The 21680-nt window shown below is 35.6% G+C and overlaps 1 protein-coding gene across 1 annotated transcript in view; it reads left to right on the top strand.

Annotated features, from left to right (window-relative positions):
- LOC145768879 (chitin synthase chs-2-like) overlaps positions 1-21680 on the top strand; it is a 47319-nt gene that overhangs the window by 10605 nt on the left and 15034 nt on the right. Inside the window, exons 5-17 of the mRNA XM_082580487.1 lie at positions 8975-9077; positions 9557-9887; positions 10525-10742; positions 11602-11827; positions 12441-12596; positions 14554-14700; positions 15080-15253; positions 15467-15601; positions 17473-17681; positions 18077-18283; positions 18729-18852; positions 19747-19849; positions 20721-20888. Of these exons, the coding sequence (XP_082436613.1) occupies positions 8975-9077; positions 9557-9887; positions 10525-10742; positions 11602-11827; positions 12441-12596; positions 14554-14700; positions 15080-15253; positions 15467-15601; positions 17473-17681; positions 18077-18283; positions 18729-18852; positions 19747-19849; positions 20721-20888 (2301 nt within the window). The remainder of the gene's footprint in view (positions 1-8974; positions 9078-9556; positions 9888-10524; positions 10743-11601; positions 11828-12440; positions 12597-14553; positions 14701-15079; positions 15254-15466; positions 15602-17472; positions 17682-18076; positions 18284-18728; positions 18853-19746; positions 19850-20720; positions 20889-21680) is intronic.

Here is a 21680-nt window from a genome sequence, read left to right as displayed (position 1 = left end):
CATATTTAGATTCACACAGAGACACAGAGAATGGACTAGTTTGACCCGTAAACTGGTCTGACCCGCAAAATTACGATAACTAGTAGAAATTACGTCAAGAGACGCACATTCGCACAAACGATTCCTTAGCTTAGGACGACAAGAAGAAAAAAAAGTTTTCTGAACAATGATTTCAAGCTTGACTGAACAGCGACACAAAATGATAAAAACACATGGTTGCATAATGGATATACAAGACGTAGTATAATATAAACGAATTGTAACATAGCCTACCCCTACAAATGTATGAATTTACTTTAAAACTTCAATATAAGTTAGGCTACATCGAGTGCACAGTTTTTTGACCTGTTTAAAGGTTCACTTATTAACCAATACCATCTAGATGACGAATAATCTGGATATCGGCCATTTTACCGCATTATGTTGGGTCTACAAGTACAGTTCGAACAGTTCCGCACTTGTTAGGATAGGTTTCTACAACCTTACCCATAGATCGTTTAGAGCGCCGCTGAGAATGGTCGATCAATGAACAAGAAGATTTATTTTCTTCTGGTAACATTTTTGTGGCTGGATAATTTGAGGCAAATATTGCCTGTTCTAATTTTGCCAAAATTGATGTGTTATTTATTGGATTTGCTCCCACCGACGTCGAACGTCAAATCAGTCCTTCTTTTCAAACAACCTAGGGGGAAATTTGGTAAAGGGCATACCATCAGTAGAAGATTATTTGGTGTTAGAGGTTCATTATCGCGAGGGTCAAAAGTTACCGGTATCGGAACGATAGGTTTGGAGTTTATTATATTTTGATTCCACTTCAACCATCATCGTGTGGAGAGACTCGTCCAAACCATTGTTCCTTTAAAAAGGCTGTCAAAATTTTCTTATTGGACGTTTTTTTCATCTTCCATCCTGAAGTTTTCTTCCATCCCATTTCCATTCCACCATAGAAATCTTCCATTCCATCTTCCATTCATTGTAGCCGAGTTTTGTTTTTTAACGTTTAGGTTTTGAGAGGCAGTTCTTTTGTAGTCCCCACTCCAGATAACTGGCTAGCTGCACACGTGGCAAATTGCACATCTCACTCCACTTCTCAGGGTCACAGGGGTCAGATCTCAATAAACTCCACTCTCGAAGATCTTTTATTATTATCGCTTCCCAATTTAACTGGCCTATACCAACCCCACGTCTTCTTGGAATTTGGAAATTGCGGGCCAAATTCAATGCACTGTTAGATCTTTCTACATGTGCATACCAGCGGAGCCTTGTCAGCAAGAACCAGCAGTCGATCTTGCAACACGGATGACCGCATTTGTGGTCAGACCATTTTTGTTGTTGCATTGTTGGACTTCACATAACATATTTGTCGATGTCGCACACAAGTAGCCTATTATACACTCTCCCACACGTTTTGTAAGACAGGTGGAGTGATCTTAAGACTGGCAACAGTTCTCTGAATGCTTTTTAAGCTGCTTTTCCACGCGGCGTTATTGTGTAATCGCATCCTCCTGCTGCGGAAAGTAAGTCTCTAAGAAAACGAAAAGAGCTTACAACTTGCAGTTTTCCCGACCACTTGAACATCTGTTTGCGTTCTTCCGTCGATCGAATGGGCTGTGCCTAGGTATCGAGAGCATCTAAAGTCAGAGTCTTCGGACAAAGTGATCAGATCGACTGCATCTCTTTATACCCAGTACTGTGGCATCCGTTGCAGTGAATGCTGTTGCGACCTACACCTTTGCGATAGACAGCACAAGGAAATCTGCTTGAATCGTGTAGTTCTTCAAGGCCTATACCACAGATCGACCTTGGTTTTATCAGTGTTTATTCTCAAGCCATTCTTTTCCAATGCTTCTTTCCAAGGCAGGAGCCTCTCTGTACACACTCATTGTTCCAGGCCGTCGGCTAAAATAATTAAGTCATCTGCATAAAGATCTTCCCAAGGAACACCGGCTCGAAACTCTCTTGACAAAGCCTCTGAGAACGACAATGAAGAGTAGAGAGCTTAATACTAAACTTTAGTGTGTACTCCTACTGTACTCCTACTCCTACGTCAAGTGGTCACCAACATGAACACCAGCTCCTGGCATTAGTGTACATAACCTTGTATAAGTCGCACAATCCACCATTTCCATTAAATATTTCTCAGTGTCCACCAGATAACTTTACAGGGAACACGATCAAAAAGCTTTTAGAGATCTACGATCTTCTTGAATGCACCCCCTTTATCTTTGTAGAGAGATACGATGAAGCTCCTCTCTCATCAGTCTAAAGGAATCCTACTATGACAGATATTGAAGATGCAAGATCACAGATCAATGATGCACCTGCATTACGTACCGTCTGTTGCTTAATAAAAACTAGAAGACCTATATCAGGGATTCATAGATCTAGGCTATATGTCTGTGGTCTTGTTTCGGTGCAATTTCAACAATCGCATAGGGAGCGCAACGAAATCAATAAAAATGCGTTGGTGACTAATTTTTGCGTTTTCGGTCAATTCATGTGAAACATTACAGGGGCATCTAACTTACGTAAATGGCTGTTTTTTTTTCGATGCACCCACTGCCTCCCGTGTATCATCAACAAGTTTTTGTGGGTTGATGGAGCGTGGGAGCGGCTGCTTTTGAGCATAGGCGTAGCCAGGGGGGGCGAAAGGGGCCATGCCCCCCCCCCCCCCCCAGTTTTTCAAAGTTTGGATTCCGAAGTTGAACCATTTGTTGAAAATATAATATAATTTGTATAGATTTATATCGTTTTCCAAGACATCTGGCTATTAACACCCCCCATAAGAACTTGTTTTAGACACACAGAAAGACACCAATAAATTTTGCAAATCGTAAATCGCGCAAAGTTTACGCGATTTACGCTTCTTTTAACTAATCTGTGGAAGCAATTTCAGAATCGCTTACTCTGTTGGGTTTTTGTGTAGCTGAGTTTTTTGTGTTCTCTAATTTTAGCCGCAGTTTTTGCCCGTTTGTGTGTAACAGCTATCTTTAATAAGTTAATAGCCTAGCTGTTTATCTGCCTATAAATTTCATACAAATATTACCCTAAAAGTGTTTCCAGAAAGCGCTATAATCCATTATTTGAGTGTAATTTTGCAAACATTTTCCGTGGAAGCATGCCCCCGGACCCCCCTAGAATACGCGTGCCTTCGGCACGCTCTAACCCCCCGCCAGCTTTATTGCTTCCTTTGCTTAACCCACCAGGATACGCCATTGCACATCAGGTGGCGATGTCTTAAATCAAACACTTTGTCGTTCTCTTTAATTGATCAAATATTTGCCCCCCCCCCCCAATTTTTTTTCTGGCTGCGCCACTGCTTTTGAGTGTTTCGTTTGTGCGGTAATTTCTGTCTTCTCTGTTTGGAATTTGTAGCAGAACAAGCTTAAGCCTATTATTATGTACTCTCTCTTCTATCACTTGGTGCTGCTATTTTGCAAGGAGCTTAAGCTTTATTGAAATTTAATTTGCAACTTGACTCAGGGCTGCAGTGCCGCTATAAAAGAGGTACCGGTACATGGCTCTATAGATCCTGCGCTGTCAGGCTTTACTCCAGTGACTCCAGCTCCGGAGGTGTCAGACTTTACATCAGTCGCTCCAGCTCCGAAGGTGTCACACTTTACATCAGTCGCTCCTGTTTCAGCGCATGGAGAGAAAATAAAGACGTGTGTCCAAAATAAGTAGGCCTACATTTTTTTAGAAGTAAACACAATGGAGTTGCTATAAAACGCTGCCCTTTGAAACAAGGACAAATTTTGGAAAGGGACCGTATACGAAATTATACGAATTTTTCGAAATGCACACGTGTAAAATGAAACAAGATGGACAAAATATTTTCGATTTTGACATGAAGAAGAACACGTAATCACAGATACCTCAAAATGAAATACAGTTATAGATCCAGATAACTGCCAACATAACAAGTTTTTGCAATAAAGTAACACAGATGATGCAGTTGACTTGACCCTAGTAGACAGGAACGGATTCAGGGGAGCACTAGGTCATGTGCCCCCTAAAAATCGGTATAAAATGTGTAATCATTTTGAATCTGTTCTGTTAAATAACGAAGGCTTCAATGACACATTAGAAGATCGTCGGACCACTCGGCATGCGACATTTCAGCAAGTGCTTCACCTCAGCAAGAACATTTTAGCTACTGTCAAGTCCACAAATGAGATTTACGTGCTCACGTCGAACTTGCTTGGTCATCGCTTGTCAAACTTATTTTGGTGACATAATTGTGACATTCCAATTTTCGGCTTGCTCAGTTGTTGCTTGCTCAGTTTCATCCTTTACCAACTTCAGGCACTTGCTGAAATGTTGCTAGCTCAGTTGTCACTGATTGCTCATTTCACAACTGCTGACTTGTAGGAGACTCCATTAGGATGGGTAAACTCATCGCTAAAAATCGACATATGTTCCTGGTCTGATGATTTCAACTATAGACCAAATCATTGTCTCCAAGATCAGGGAATTTGGTACATATACTGGCTTAGGAATTGCACTGCAATGAGCCACAGGTCTATGTAGCAGAATCCAGACTTGGGTAGCCCAACAATTGCTTTGTACGGGAATCAAAGTCTGCAACTGACCAAGTATAGGCTCTTTATGACAGCTCTGGTGATAATATAAGATGAACAGCACAGATACAGTGTTCTGCGCTGTCATTTCATCAGCGATCAAGTTAACTACTTTTTAGTTAAGGGTGTAAGAAGTAACAGCTGCCTTCTGTAACCGGTTAAATAAAACCTAAAGTGGAATTCTGTCGCATATCAATCTATCATTCTACAGTAGCACAATTAAGCAGTTTTCTGATCAGTTACAAAAAAAAAATATATGCAGTGACAGATTGAAATTTCACTTTGTTTCTGGAAGGTTAATTGCAAGTAACATGATGTTGTCATAAGCGTAAAAAAGCTTACGGAAAAATAAATTCCAAAATTGCAAGAAAACTTGATGTGACAGAGAAAAAATAATTTCATTTTTTGATTCAGCGCATTCAAATTACCCCTAGACCATATTCAAACTGAAATTAACTCGGAATTTTTGTTGTTGTTGTCCAGTAGGCCTATAGTCCCAGCCACGCCATTTGTTTTTCTAAGTCTTGGCCTCGTTCCGCACGTCTTGTGTAATGTGAACGGCATAATTTAAACCAGCAACAAGTTGTTTTGATAAATTTACGTTAGTTTTTTGTTTAGCCTACTTGTGTTCCTATATTTCGTCATGCGTTCTTTATTGTTTTGCACTCTCTTGCACTGATGGCCAAAAGAAAAAAAGGATTCGTAACTGATAAGTCGATTTGTATTCATTCTAAAATTGCTCATTTCAATTTTTCAACGACAGTCCACAAATCGAAAGCTCAAAAGTTACAGCGCAAGTGAAATTGTCTAATACGCACATTAAAGTAGCATAAATTAATGCACATCAAGCATATTAAAAGCACAAACAAAAACCAAATCAAAATTCGTGTGTCGTTTCATCTCATTTTACAAATGTTGTAGAGTGTAGACCAGGGACGTGTAGTCAGGGGAGGCAGGTGAGGCAGTGCCTCATCTGACTACACGTCCCTGGTCAAGCAAAAGTTATATCAAAGAATTAGTTATCACAGAATTAATATTATTTGTTAAAAAGTAGTAAGTATTGCACGTTTTTAGGTGCTTTAATTTGTGTGAATTGCTGTAGTCGTGCCCCCTTTCCCGCAAATTTTACGTTTCTACACCCAAACTGTGCTTTAATTTTTTCTGTTTCCGTGGCGATATTCATATCGAGCGTTCACGTGGTCAAAATTGTTGAAATACGCGAGGAAAGGCAGCTCCAAGCTGTGCCTCACTTCAGATCAGAAAACTTCCATAGACTGCATTATGCGTGCCTTTTTCTTTCGCAAAGTCGCCCAGAAATCATGATGAGCGATTTAGCTATGATTTGAGGCATGTCTAAAATGTGACGTCACAGCTAGTATGAAACCTTTTTCGTCAAGCTGGAACGCCCGCAAAGTACGTGTAGCCTATGTGATTTCTTGCAGTGTAAATGTAAAGGACTGTTTCATACAAAATTTAACTAAAATCACCGAAGACTTAGTATCTAAGCTGAGAGATTTTTCAAAACTAAACTTCCAATCTAAAGTTGAAGTCATAAATAAAGGAAACAGATGTTTTTGTTCAAAAGGATATATCGCGCATGAATTTTATTTTTAAATAAATGTGAAATTATGCTGCTAATTGTTGTTTTTTTGATTAGTATGATATCGTTTTTGTTGTTGTTAAAGAAAAATTATTGTAAACGTGACTTGAAAAAGTGAGTGCCTCACCATCTGTAGACTGTAGGCTACTGTGGCCCTTACATGGCCTTACATAGGCTACTGTGGCCCACACATGGCCCTTACACAAACTGTACAGTTTTGCCTTTACTAAACTGTAGCCTACTGTGCCAATATCGGATTGCCCATACACAAACGGTACAGTTTTGCCTTTACTAAACTGTAGCCTACTGTGCCAATACCGGATTGCCCTCACACAAACTATATAGTTTTGCCTTTACAAAACTCTACTGTGCCGATATCGGTGTGACCTTACACACACTGTACAGTAGCCTACAAACTTTACAACATTGTATTGGGCCGATACTGGGTTTGTATCGGACAAACTGTACCATTTCTTGATACAATACGGTAGCCTACGTACTGTCCGGTATCGGCCCGATACGGTGCAAACGTTACCCAACCCCATACGCGCCGATACAAAAACAGTATCGGCCCAATAATGTGATGTTTACTGGGTATAATGGGACGATTGGCGACCTAAATAAGGTAGACTAAGGCATATCTCACCTTTCATCCCCGGGATCCTCACCCCCACCACTAAGCTTTTTTCTACAAAATGGGCACATTTTTTGCAAAGAAAATCAAGTGCAAGTTGTATAAGTTATACTTTTCTGTATTATGTAAAGAATAAAGATGCTTTATCGTTTTTCGTTTTCTTTACACTTGTTCATTTCTACAAAACACTATTACTTGATAATCGTGTTTTGTGAAGGTATTTGCTTTGTACCGTCTTTTTCAATAAAACCTTAAGCAGTTATAGTACTGTAAGTTTATCTAAAGGTGTCTATTGGAACCATACGAAGGTTGGTACCCCAAAAAGGTACTAAATACGAAAAAACCCTGAAAAGTAATTTATCGAACTTTCAGAAGGTTCACAATAGTACCTCAAAAAGGTACTAAATAAGAAAAAAACTCTGAAAGGTATTTTATCGAAGGTTCAGAAGGTTCCTTATAGTACCTCAAAAAGGTACTAATTAAAAAAAATTTAAAAGGTATTTTATCGAACCTTCAGAAGGTTCCTTATAGTACCTCAAAAAGGTACTAATAGAAAAAAAACCTAAAAGGTATTCTATCGAACGTTCGTAATAGTACCTCAAAAAGGTACTAAATAAGAAAAAAACCCTGAAAGGTGTTTTATCGAAGGTTCATAATAGTTCCTCAAAAAGGTACTAAATAAGAAAAAAAACCTGAAAGGTATTTTATCGAAGGTTCACAATAGTTCCTCAAAAAGGTACTAAATAAGAAAAAAAAACCTGAAAGGTATTTTATCGAAGGTTCAGAAAGTTCCTTATAGTACCTCAAAAAGGTACTAATTAAAAAAAATTTAAAAGGTATTTTATCGAACCTTCAGAAGGTTCCTTATAGTACCTCAAAAAGGTACTAATAGAAAAAAACCCTAAAAGGTGTTTTATCGAAGGTTCATAATAGTACCTCAAAAAGGTACTAAATAAGAAAAAAAACCTGAAAGGTATTTTATCGAAGGTTCATAATAGTAACTCAAAAAGGTACTAAATAAGAAAAAAACCCTGAAAGGTATTTTATCGAACCTTCAGAAGGTTCCTTATAGTACCTCAAAAAGGTACTAATAGAAAAAAACCCTAAAAGGTGTTTTATCGAAGGTTCATAATAGTACCTCAAAAAGGTACTAAATAAGAAAAAAAACCTGAAAGGTATTCTATCGAACGTTCGTAATAGTAACTCAAAAAGGTACTAAATAAGAAAAAAAACCTGAAAGGTATTTTATCGAAGGTTCATAATAGTACCTCAAAAAGGTACTAAATAAGAAAAAAACCCTGAAAGGTGTTTTATCGAAGGTTCGTAATAGTACCTCAAAAAGGTACTAAATAAGAAAAAAAACCCTGAAAGGTGTTTTATCGAAGGTTCGTAATAGTAACTCAAAAAGGTACTAATTAAAAAAAAATTTAAAAGGTATTTTATCGAACCTTCAGAAGGTTCCTTATAGTACCTCAAAAAGGTTCTTTTTAAGAAAAAAACCCTTTGGGGGTTATTGAAAGAACCCTGTATTGGTTCTTTCAAGAACCCCAAAGGGTTTTTTTCTTAAAAAGAACCCCAATCGCAGTAGCTCCCTTATTGGTTATTTTTCGAGGTTTTTTTCGTTTACAGGGTAGTTGCGTTGTTGTTAAAATAATCTCACAGAAAGGTTCCAAAAAAAACCTTTTCGAAAAGAACCTTTCTGCAGGGTTCTTTTCGAAACAAGTTCCGAAAAAGAACCCTAGGCTTAGGGTTCTTTTGACAAGCAAAGGGTTCTTTTTGCAATAAAGAACCTTTTTTGTTAAAAGAACCCTAAGCCTAGGGTTTTTCTCGAAAAAAGAACCCTAAAAGAACCTTAAACGAACCTTTTTCATTTACAGTGTGTCTTCATCTTCAGTGGTATAAAAAGTGTTTTTATACCACTGAAGATGAAGACAGTATAGTTTTCGAAACGTTTGTTTGCTGAATGTAAGTTTGGTACCTACATTTTAAGCACTTTATTTTTTGATTACATTAAGTGTTATTTCAACATCAAACCTCTCTGTTCGATGTGATTGATACTGTACAAGAATAATTTTTTTCTATAACTATATTTTGTAACTACGAGCTTAAAAAGCTAGGCTGCTGTTATGCATTGTACCCAAAAGTATGACTGCTCTTTAGGTGCTGCAAGTTCTTGGATTGTTAACGTTCTTTCTGTGCTTCTTCTCTGATAATTGGTTCGACTTCTTCAAAGATAACAGCACGTATATTTGGTGCCTTGTGGGTAAGAATTGATGAACAGGTTCAAATGACATTTAGAAAGCTTTAAAATCATATATTTGTGTCTTGTGCGTTCAAGTGAAAGTCAACTGGTAAAGCCTGTATAAATTCCAGTAAATTTCCTAATTTTTAAAGTGTGTAGGGTATAGTTGTGAGGTGGCGCAAAAGATAAGGCGTTGGCTTTCCAATTATGCAAACCTGTTTCGACTCCCGGCTCAAGCTAGTTGTTGAAAAATACCATTCATTTCTACCCAGGGTGTAATAAATTGGGTGGGCATTGTTTGAGAAGGAAAGTCGGCTGAGAGAAAGGAACTGGCACCTTACTTTCGTTAGTGCCGAAGTCTAAGCACAAAGAGAACCTTTTCTTCTCATTTTTCAAAGCTCAACAACTGAGTAAGGGACCTTTCCCTAATTTTAAAAAGTACACAGTTCTTGTTTACTTTTGCTTTGTTTAAGCTTCAGACAAACTTGTAACTATTGCAGGAGTGGTATTGACATCTTTACGATATTGGGAGAATTTTGTTACCAGTGAGTTTGAATTTGGAAAGCTTTTCACAATCAAAGCCAGAACTCTTCACGATAGTTTGGACAATGGAAGATTTTCAGCTTCATTTGTGCATTCCTTTGTGAAATGCTTGGTTGTGACGGGAATGACATTCCTAATATCCGTGGTTTTGGAAAACGAATCGTACGCAAGCGATTACGTCAAGACCTATACAACGACAAAAGGTGCAATCAATAAGCCCTACACTATCGTACGGTACCAGCAAATTCTCAGCTTATACACCTACAAGGGAGGCCAGGAAGCTGTCAGGTAAATACACCAAAGTTGTATGCATTAGGCGATATTATTTATAATTATGTATCTTTGCATTTTATACCCGTATTAGAAAAATGTTTTATTCAGCTTAGCCATGTAGTATTAACATTTGCAATAATAATATAATAATAAGACTGAAAATACTGATAGTTGCAATAGCAAATTATTATTATGAATACATGAGCAATAGAATCTTAGATTTTTTTTCAACATAAATTGTCATACCATAGCCTGCTGTAATTTTTCATATTCTGTACTAATATTCTACCTTCCACATCATTTGCAACATAAAAATATATTTCACAAGTGTAGATTTGACGATGTTTTTTAACAGAATGCTAGCTAAAAAAGCAAAGCAATTTTAGATTAAAAAAGAACGTTTAATCTACATCTGTAAACAACTGACAATCATGCTGCTAAAAGCCAAACTCAATTTATTGCATATAAGTATATTTTCTAACTTTTATAAAAATGAATAGCAGTTCTCTAGAAGGACGAAGCAATGCTCATAATTGGCCGTGTGGTAAACTTTTATGATCTTGAAGGTTAATTTTGTGATCATTGATAGACACTGTGATTTCTTCTGGTGCTGAAAATACATAGTATAGTGGTCATTTTCTACTTCTTTTAGAGGGGAAGTTATTCAGCAGCTATGGTACGTTTTTGCCGTCCAAACGTGCGGATCATTTGCTGCGTTCTTCTTCGGAAGAGTGGCCTGCATGACCAAGATACAACCTATATCGTTTACTCTTCCTCTTGTTCTTGTTACTCCAGTCCTCAGTGCATGCTCTGCAGCAGTTGCAGTCTACAAAGAAACCGGAGGGAAACATGGACTCCTCGGATTCTTCGGTAAGACGTAGCCTATCTTATCAAGGTGTTTGAGTATAAGTGGTGGAAACATAAAGTTGCACCTACAATCACTTATAGGATTAATTCCATTAGGTTACGCGTCATGAAAAGTTAATGGTTTCTTTATTTTTATTTTATTGGTATAGATAATATTAAAGCGCAAAAAATATTAAATTTGAAGAGTTATTGCGAGGGTTAAATTTTCATCTACAAATTTGATACCTAAAGTCTAGTGTGCAATAGTTTGAGTTAAATAGAAGGAAATACAAAAAACTTCATGCCTGACTTCAGTCACGTCATTAGATCAACTGCAATAGCTACCTAAGACTTGCTAACATACACAAGCGACATTCGATAGGCGTTGAAACGAAACGATGTTCTTTGGTGTGTCTTGCAAGCGTCTTACCACCCTTGGCCATACATATGAAAATATCAGGATTAGGACGATTTATTACTGAAAGGAAAAGTTACAGCAGCAACAATTTGAAAAGTTCAAGTGATTCTAATTTTATCAGAACTGAGAAGTTACACTTTACACTTATGACAAAATTTCAATCAACATTTTTGTTTCATATTTTTGTATTCCTTTTATATTTCAATCAGCATTTTATTTTCACATTTTTGCATTCCTTCAATATTTCAATCAACATTTTATTTTCATATTTTTGCATTCCTTCGATATTTCAATGAACGTTTTATTTTCATATTTTTGCATTCCTTTAATATTTTAATCAACATTTTATTTTCACATGTTTGCATTCCTTCAATATTTCAATGAACGTTTTATTTTCATATTTTTGCATTCCTTCAATATTTCAATCAACATTTTATTTTCATAGTTTTGTATTCTTTCTATCAGGGTTCTACAAGTATTACAGAGGAATCAAAACCTTAACGGACTATGTAGATTGGAACAACAAAGAATTTTTCACAAGTGTGAGTAGCGTCGTCCCCACGTGGAAGGTCTTAGCCGATGCCCAGATATCTGCAGCCGTGTTGGTGATTGTTGGCTTAACCTTGGGCTGGGTGGCATTTTTGTTAATCACTACGTTTACATGGAGAAACCCCGGAAATCGACTGGAAAGGTAAAGTAACTACGATGAGAAACAAACATTCAATAAAACTAGTGTGATGTGGACTTCATTGATGTGATTTTTGGTGTGATGCGGATTTTATCGTTGTGATCTTGGAAATGATGTAGAATATTATGCTGCTTCTTTTAAAAAGCTTTTAATAGTTTTGACGGATAAAATTCGTGGTACAGAAAAGTATGTTTGTTCTAAACAACATCAAAATTGTTAAAGAAAGATAACCTATTATATTGTAGCAAGTGAAGAATTATTTATAATTATATAGAAGTGACTTGAATTAATGTGACGTAAATCAATGACGTAGTTCAATTTGAATTAATGTGACATAAATCTTTTGCATCCCTCTCTGCAATGTTTGTTCCTTGCAATTTACAACTTGAAACAGCTTGTATTTAATGTTCGCTTGATAAAGTCTTAAGTCATTACTATTAGAAAGTTAAAATTTCAATTTTGAATAAAAATTACTTCATGCTTTTGTAGGACCTTGTGGTATAAATTATCTGTCACTATTCAAATTGTACTGTGATGCCTCAAATCCTCAAAACCTGTATTTCGCGTGGCAATAAATTGGAATCTATGTATGTTAAAATATACATTTTATTTTTAGGATGGAAGTCTTGTTCGTGAAACCATTGTATGGTGGCCCACTTGTTGACCAGGTTTTACTTCTCAATCGTAGGCAATTCGAAACGGCTTATTCAAAGAATAGGCAGAAGAAAGTAGAGGAAGCTGAGAAAAGAAAAAGCGAAAAAGAAAGAAACAGGTAGACTATATGAAGCGTTTAGAACGAAAAGTGACTAAGTCACATTTTCACTCGAATTGAGTTAAGTACAAAAACGTATTGCTTTCATTGTCCTTTGTCACCAGACACAAAAATATTTTGGTATAAAGGTTGCTAAGCCATCATTTTCGAATACAGGTTTTGAGCGGAAAGGTAATTTTTTTTTCTAAAAGTAGCTAAGTCCGTTCTGACCAATAGCGTCGAGTCATTTAACCACGTGACATGAGTTTTATTTTGCTTTTTGATCGGGTTCCATTTTAGAGGATATAAAGTCATTAGCTGGTTACCGGTTATTTAGACTGGGACACTGCCTCTGGTTTAGGTAGGGTAGGTGAAGGATTAGGATCATTGGTAGTGTTAAAAACGGCAGTGTTTTTATCAGCTTTTAATTGTAGATATTTTGCAAGTAAAGATCAAATACCAGTAGTATTTATAGGCCTACTGCTTTCAAATCAAATTCAGCAGTCCACAGGTCCAGTTTGCAAGAAGTTTAGCAGTGCAGACTTCAATATTCATTGGACATGATTAGGCTATTCGATGGAGTGTTGGTGCCAGCAGATAACGAAATGAAGTAGCCTACACTTAACCTAAGATTAAGTAGCCTATTAGATTGGACTATTATTTTTATAACTTATTCTGTAAAGGTCCTAGCCTATCTACCAGTCTTCTTTACTTCTATACTACACTACTAATGAAGAGAAGAAGGTTTTGAGAGTGTACCCAATTATTATTATGTAGTCTAGTAGGCCTAACCCAATTATTATTCTACTGTAGCCTACATTGCCAATGAAGGTGGGGAAGTCTCTGTACTTTACCTGTTTTTCACCCCATTAATTACCAGTAACAGTTATTATGTGCTACCAGCCTAATTTTTTCAAGATATTTCCAACTCAAAATAATTCTTTGCAGATTATTCCAATGTCATATTAGTACGAGGTTTGAAGAAATATACTTAAATAGCTTACTTTACAGTAGTATCTGGAGTAAGAGATGGCAAATTCTGTTAGGCCTATAGAACACTTAAAAGTGCTTAAGTCCATCATTTGTGTCTAAAAGTGCCTAAGTCCACCAATTTTGAAGAAAAGTGCATAAGTCCAAAAAAGAATATTATCAATATTTTTTAATAAGTTCAACTAAAAAATCAATTAATAGTGCAATCAGAACTAGGTTGGGGTTGTAGACACTGACATATGGTAAAAACAAAAAAATCTTTTAAATCTTGATTTTACAATGCAATTGAAAGCTGTACATGTCAATATCTCCTTACTAGTATTTTGTGACTTAGTCACTTTTCGTTCTAAACGCTTCATATGGTAGAATATTTGTTGAAAAAAACTTTCAGATCAACTTTTCAGGAAAATTTTTAAGACTAAAATACTTTTTAACTATTGATTGATCTAAACAATACAAAACATAGTTTTATCTAATGCTTTAAAATAAATTGGAAAACTATTAAATTGCCAACAAATAAGCTATATATACATACATTTTGTTGTATGAATAGAATGCATTAAAATCTATGTTATAAAATTTAATTTAAATGTAGGCTATCATTATTTTTAGTTTATCAAGCCAAATTACATTCGAATTTTCTGTATATGGGTATAGTTACATATCGTCAGAAGACCCAAACAAGTATCTTTTTTCAAACAAGTGTTTATTATACTGTACATCGCAGTCATGTGCGTAATCATTCAAGAAGCTATACTATAAAGTACGAAAACAACTAAAAATATGATTTATAAAAGAGCCTGTAAAAAACAAAGCTAGCTAGTTTTGACTATTTGTTTACATTTGTTTATTGGCTTTAGATTCAGCAACACATACTAGTTTAACAACTAAAGATGCCATTGTCTCTCTCATATACTCCTTTGAAATTAAATACTACACTCACTGAGGTATTACCGAACTGTCAATTATCGTTTTCATTTTCCAACAGTTCTACACGAGGTTCTCTGCGACGGAGGAACTCACGACGGATCACAGTCTCCAGGGATCACAAATTTGTTCCTCAGTTGTTCCTCTGCGCTACCATGTGGCACGAAACTAAAGATGAGATGACGCAGATATTGACGTCACTGATGAGGTACAAAGTCATTTAAACATATTCTTTGTCATAAAGCAAGTATTCAAAATTAATTGAATCAATTAGGTCAAAGATACATAAGTTGTTTAACTTCATCTAATCCAATTAATTTTAAATATTATGGGCAATCTATCCAATTCCAAAGTTTTCTAAAAGGAAACACAGCATGGTTTCATGTGTCACTAGTGTAAAATATTTTTGATAGTTGAAAAGTGCTCAAGATGACATGTAGTAGTTGGTCTTTGAGAGATTTTAGATCCCGCGTTGCGTTTCTTTAAATTGAAACGTTCTTTGATAGCTTTTCTCCGTCTTTTACATTGATTCAATGCCTGATTTGCTGTTTGGATAGTAAACAACACTTTGATAAATTGTTTTCCAGGCTTGACAGAGATCAGGGGGGAAGAAGAGAAAATTCCCAGACCGACGAAGACTATTACAACTTCCAAGTTCACGTTCTCTTTGATGACGCAATGGAAAAAACAAGCGACGGAAAAGAAATCAAAACCAACAAATGGGTTCATCAGCTGGTTGAGCTGATCCCATTGTCAGCTAAGTATGTATAACTGATTCACTGGAGCCAGCAAAAGATAAATCTAAAGAGCAAGTTGGTTAAAATCCTTGGTCAATCTAATCAAAACATAAAAAATAAAAAAATAGAGATAGTAAATTCGAGTTCAGCAAATGTTTGGAAAACTAAACTGCTTAAAATTGTTTAAAATAGCGGAACATTTTTAATTCGAGTTCTTAACAATGATCTGTATTGCAGCAAAGTAGAACTAGGAAAAGGTTATGATTTGCCGCCCCCTGTCATATATCCCACACCGTATGGAGGAAGACTGGAATTCATTATGCCTCACGGAAACCTGCTGGTGGTGCACTTGAAAGACAAGCAAAAGATTAGGCAAGAGATTTTTTTGATCATCAATGTTTGAATGTTACGAAAACATTTTGTATTTTAATTAGAGCTTTAGCTGCTGCATTGTGTGAAACGTGATAATGCCCATATCAGTATATTCTTTGATTCATATAAAAACAGTACATCAGTAACCTACATGACCTAATTAGTGTCTTCGGAACTCATAAACCTGTAAACTGCAATACTTTCAGTTAAATTGTTTCACTACTCTTTTATCTATAATCAAATTAAATAAATTCATTACGTACTTTTGATATATTTGGAAAAAATACTTTGAATATCCCCACAGCCTAAATCACACTGGTGGTATTAAGACTACACTACCTCAGTGTTTTTGCTCTGAAGACCTGTAATTGCTTAGAATATTATCTTGATGAATGGTTATGTAGCCTATGTTGTAGTTTAAATTTTCTTTTAGATACTGTATATAACTAATCCTTGCGTGTATATTCGTAAGATAAAAAGTTTGTTGTTTTGCAATGACCAATTTTCTAACTTTTTTGTTGCACATATGACCTCAGGTATGTGACGTCATCAGTCATGTTTGTGTTGTGATCAAAAGTCAACAAAACTTGTGCTGACCTTGTGGTGTACTTATTGATAAAATACGACGGTCTGCCTTGTGCAAACCAAATCAGCGCATATTTTATGTACGCACGAGAATTCATAAAAAATTTATTTCTTCTGCTACAACCCGCGGTATTGTTATTCCAAATAGTTTGAAAGGTATTTACAACTTTTTCACAGCGTGTTTACAAACACGTTTGAGCTCATAAAAATTATAAACTCACCTTGCAAACGTTGTTTTATACTTCACTTTCAGTTACAAAATTACAAAATGTAGGTTAGCCTACGTTTGGATGATAAAACACATAGTTCATAGAATATTTCATAATGTCATGATTTATATCCAAGAGAATTTCAATTGCGTGTTCTACACAAAAACACTTTTACAAGACAATTGATTTTGTGACTGAAGTAAGTGATAGAAATTATTATGATGATATTTAATCAGATGTTTCTAAAAAAGCACCCTAAAAGTTTGTGTAAGCAAGCGGCATGCTTTTAACCTCTCGTTAGGACAAAGTTTATGTATTTTCTGCTTTCATCTTTTCAAACACAAACATTGCGATGAACAGTCATAATTGAACAGTTTATTTTGCGATTAAGTTACGTAATTGCACAATATTTGTTGTCGAAAAGCGTACTACAAAACGTTTCTATTATTCTGATGCATCGCTATTTCCATGAAAATTGAACAGACACAAAAAAGAGCCAACAGCACGAGCTTAATGAGGAATATTCGGGTTGAAATGTTATATTTAAAACGACTATTTTCCTTTATCGTTCGACCACTAGTTACAGCTTGTTGAGTTCATTAGATATATCAGTTCAGTTCAGTTTGTTTTTATTTTTGACCGTCACAACAAAAAACAATATATGCCAAACATAGCAGAAGTCTAGAAAAAGATAAAAGTGACAAAACGCGGACGTTAAACGTGCATGGTACCAAATTAGGATAATCAATTTAAAAAATGGCACAGTCACAACACCTTTATATGACAAACTAAATAAAACGTGACTACCGAGAAAAATTGTAGCTTTCAGATCGCATATTTTCATGTGCATATGCGAAATTGTATGTAAGCTAGACTTATGTAAGCTCAACACCGTGAAAAAAGTAACCAGCATAAGATACATCACTAAAACATAACCTTTACAATTGTTCATAATGCAAGTTTCTGTATTGAGGCATGCAAAGTTCTATTTTTGTAGTTACCTTTTGAATGAGCTGGTTTAAAATTTTAACATTTACTTAAAATTATTAAGTATCTTAATTTTTATGTTGTATTTAGACATCGCAAGAGATGGTCACAGTGCATGTACATGTACTATATTCTTGGCTACCTTCAAGCCACCAAAAAAGCCTACAAGCTGGAAGATGTCTTTCTGCTTGCTCTTGACGGTGACGTAGATTTTCAACCCGCAGCTGTTTTGCTCCTATTGGACAGAATGAAAAGAAATCCGGATGTTGGGGCTGCTTGTGGAAGAATTCATCCAACTGGTAGGCAATTGCAAATACGGGTTTATGTTTATTTTCATATTATTTCAGTCTTAAATACATGTTGAAAACTGATAGTATGAACCAAAGAAATAGCAATTGTGGTGTACACAGTTGGATCAATTTTATGTGTTTTCTAATGATTTCCGGTCCAAAAATGGTCTTACATACAGTAATACCAAACAAATTATTTTCCTATTTAAGCTAGCCAACACAAGAAACGGATCGATGCTGTTTCTAAGCATGCAGTCTGCATGCTCATGAAACTTAAATAAAAAAATTCGTACTGTTCAACGTTCTTAGTAGCCTAACACTTAATATAAACGATGGAATGTTTCACTTATACATGTAATGCATATAATTATTATATGTACACAAGTTGGTCGTTTTCAATTAAGGTTCTGGTCCAGTTGTATGGTTTCAAAAATTCGAATACGCAGTCGGTCATTGGCTCCAAAAGACAGCTGAGCACGTTCTAGGATGTGTGTTGTGCAGTCCCGGATGTTTTAGTCTCTTCAGAGGGGCAGCTCTGGTGGATGTCAATGTTATGAATCAATACACAGCCAAAGCAACTGAAGCCAGACACTACGTCCAATGGGATCAAGGTACAACTTGTTGTGACGTTGTTTTGTAAAGAACTGGTACCAATACATCTTTCTGCTCCAGAAATTTGAACGAAATTTGGGTAATGTGTGGAAGAAAATACGAACATGATTTGTAAACTGTATAAGGCTGGGTGGAAAATGCAAACTAGGTAAAGCTTTAAATACGGTACTGTCGGTTTAGCAAAACCGATTGTTACAACAGCAGACAAGTAGCAATACTGTAAATTGCCTTGCAAAACCTTGAAAATGATGAATGGGTAAGGCTGTGTTTGTCCAGTTTGACTGTCGACTTAGTTCAATAAAAATGCTTGTTCACAATAAGTTGAAGCCTGTTTTTTGTCAGTGTTGCATACCATCTCAATTTTCACAAATATTCCGAGCTAAAAAAGTTAGTTTTGTATCGCACTTAAAGCTTTTAAAATTCTTTGCTATCTGTTTTCTTCAGGCGAAGACAGATGGTTGTGTACATTGTTGTTGAAACGAGGTTGGAGGATTGAGTACAGTGCTGCATCGGACTCCTTCACCTTTGCACCGGAAGAATTCAAGGAGTTCTACAATCAACGACGACGGTAAACTTTACATTGGTTTACTACACGATACGCTATACACGCTTATCATTAGATTTTGAAATAGCAGCTACTTGAAAGACAAAAGTAATAAAATATGCGAAATGAAAATATAAACATAAAAAACGAATTAATTTGTTTTTTTCTAAAGTCTAAACCTTAAAATCATTTCATCGAACAAACAAAAATTTGTTCGTTTTGATCTAGTTGTACTGATGAGTCCTAGAGGATAAAAACTGGTTTTAAAATGTAAGTTTTGTTGAATCACTGGGGTGAGTGATAGCCGGAAAAAATGACTAGGATTAAACTTTAGAAAAAAACTATTGAGGTTGATTCTGATAGTTAGGTAGATCGTGTGTCTTAGTACCAAATGGCCGTTTTCAGTTAGCTTTTTGTAAAGATAGCACTTTTGAAAGATAAACAATATTTATATTCACCCTAAAAGTAAAAAGACTTTAGCTTTTAAGCTTTTTATTGCGTAAGTGAAGAATTAAAACGAAAGGTTCAGTGATAAAGTTTAATTTTGGGGCTCTTATTAAACGTTGGTAGTTTCAATTTCTTTCCTTTTTTTTCTTACTTTGGGTTTACAGAGTTTAATTAAATATTTTATAGGCGGTTGAAAGCAAACATTTCGACATTATCATCAAACTGTTCTTGAATTCAAGCTAATAACAAGCTATTGCGTAAACTTTTCTTATTCAGTTCATAGTATTGACATGTAAATGTTTGCTTTCTAGCATGATTATGCAAACTCAAGCTAATTATAACTTGTTGAGAGTTATTTGGAATGAACCATTAGTCCATGCGGTTGTTTGTTTTAAATCACTCCAGTCAAACTTTTGCCAATTATATTAAAACATTTTCTCTATTGAATGTTCATGATGTTTTATCTTCCAGATGGGGTCCTTCGACGATGGCCAATATTTTTGACATTTTATTGGATGCAAAAATGGCTGTGAAAAACAACATGTACATTTCATGGGGATACATTGCCTATCAGGTAAATAATGATGTTTTAGCCTTAACGTCAAAGTTATATGGTTCAACGTATTGTGAATAATACCGGTTATGGTTTTATCAAGACTTTGTAGCCTGCATAACCCCACGTAGTCATCTGTACCAAAAATCAACACCTCTCTGAACCCCGGGATATATCTATGTTACTAGCAGCCCAAGGAAATTACTTCCCATATCACGTTTTGCTTATTGTTTGCATTGTTATGTCTCAAATGTGGTTTTGGTTGTGCCGTAAAACGTAATAGTGGTCCTTTGTCTGGTTAACCAGGTTAATTGTGCCTTTAGTCACGTTGTTTAGACAGCTAGCCACTTATCTGCTCCAAGCGCTATGTATTATATGTTCGAGGAACTGCCATTCTGGTAACACTATTTATTTGTTAGCTCCAACATAAGTGCTTTCTTCTGAGCAGTAAAAGAGACCATAGGGGATACGCAAAATTTGTAAGTTGTTGAGAGATGACTCAACTTAGTATCAAAGATAGCCTACGTTTACTGAAACAAATGCTTTTCTTTACAATACCACTGAGCTATATTCTACTATGGACAGTACATTTGTTCTCACGAAGAAATTCTTTGCTGAGGTGGTTGAATGAAAACAGTTTGTTTTTGTTTGTATTTTTTAAAGTTTTTTTTATTATAATTTTTTTTTAAATGATACTATACCCATATCATATTTAGGTTCTATAAAAGATGAAAAACTCTCAAAACTCTCTCAAAAACCCTTGTTTTCAATTGATATGTTTACAATGTTCTGCACTAACAAGATAGCATGGGTTATTTGTTGCCAAGATGCATTTTTATGCTTTTAAATAGTATAGTAATGATAAACAGATACATTTGTTCTTCTTTTTAAGCTCGGCCTTATGATATCCTCCTTACTCGGACCAGCAACTGTGATCATGATTGTACAAGGAGCTTATCAATACGTCTTCCGATGGAGCGCTCCGGTTGCTCTTCTTGTGTCTTTGATTCCTGTCATCATATTCATCATCTTATGTTACACAACATCCGCAGACACTCAGGTGAAACTGGGAAGTGTGATACAAACTTGAAGATGTAAAACTCTTTCAGATAAACTTGTGATTTAGATTTAATGCAAAGTTGTTCTCATTTCGTTTCAATTTTTAAATCGCTTTCTTTCGACCGTTTTGCAAAATTTTCAGCCTCATATTGCCACGAAACGCTTAGTTGTACAACATTCAAAACTTCTTTTTTGTTGTTGGAAATCTGTTTTCTGACCTTGTAGACAGACATTTTTAGCTATTGTTGATTTAGGTGAGACCTATCGTAAGTCGCAACCGTCGGGAACGCGGAATTGCCTTACGCAACTGCAGATGGGTATTAGTTACCGCCTTGAACTACAAAGCTCATTAAATTTGACATAACAATTTAATTAAAAGAGAAAGATTCAGTTCTTTGATAAACTAATGTCGTGATATAAATCATTACTGCTCAAGAATAAAGATTTAAGTTTCTTTTCAAATGCGTCAAAAGAAATTCCCGTTAAACGTAACGTATGATGATTTATCATACAAGACCGAGCACAACAAGACTTCCTTTGTGAACTTTGCTGAATCTAAATTAATGTAACATTAGTCAGAACGACACGTCCTTGTAGGCAAACATTGGTTTTATATCCCGCTGACAGAATAGAGATAAATTACTACCAGATACCACAAGTCTGCTTTCAAGTTTAATTTCATTGATAAGGAATTAATTTAACTAAGTTGACTTGAAAAATAATTTAGAATAGTCTTCAATTTGCTAAGAATGTTTTGGTTAAAGGATAGGCGATTGTAACGCACTGCTGATTT

Source organism: Aplidium turbinatum, chromosome 1, assembly GCF_918807975.1.
Source record: "Aplidium turbinatum chromosome 1, kaAplTurb1.1, whole genome shotgun sequence".
In the NCBI taxonomy this organism is placed as follows: domain Eukaryota; kingdom Metazoa; phylum Chordata; class Ascidiacea; order Aplousobranchia; family Polyclinidae; genus Aplidium; species Aplidium turbinatum.
This window is presented reverse-complemented; position numbering and strand designations above follow the sequence as displayed.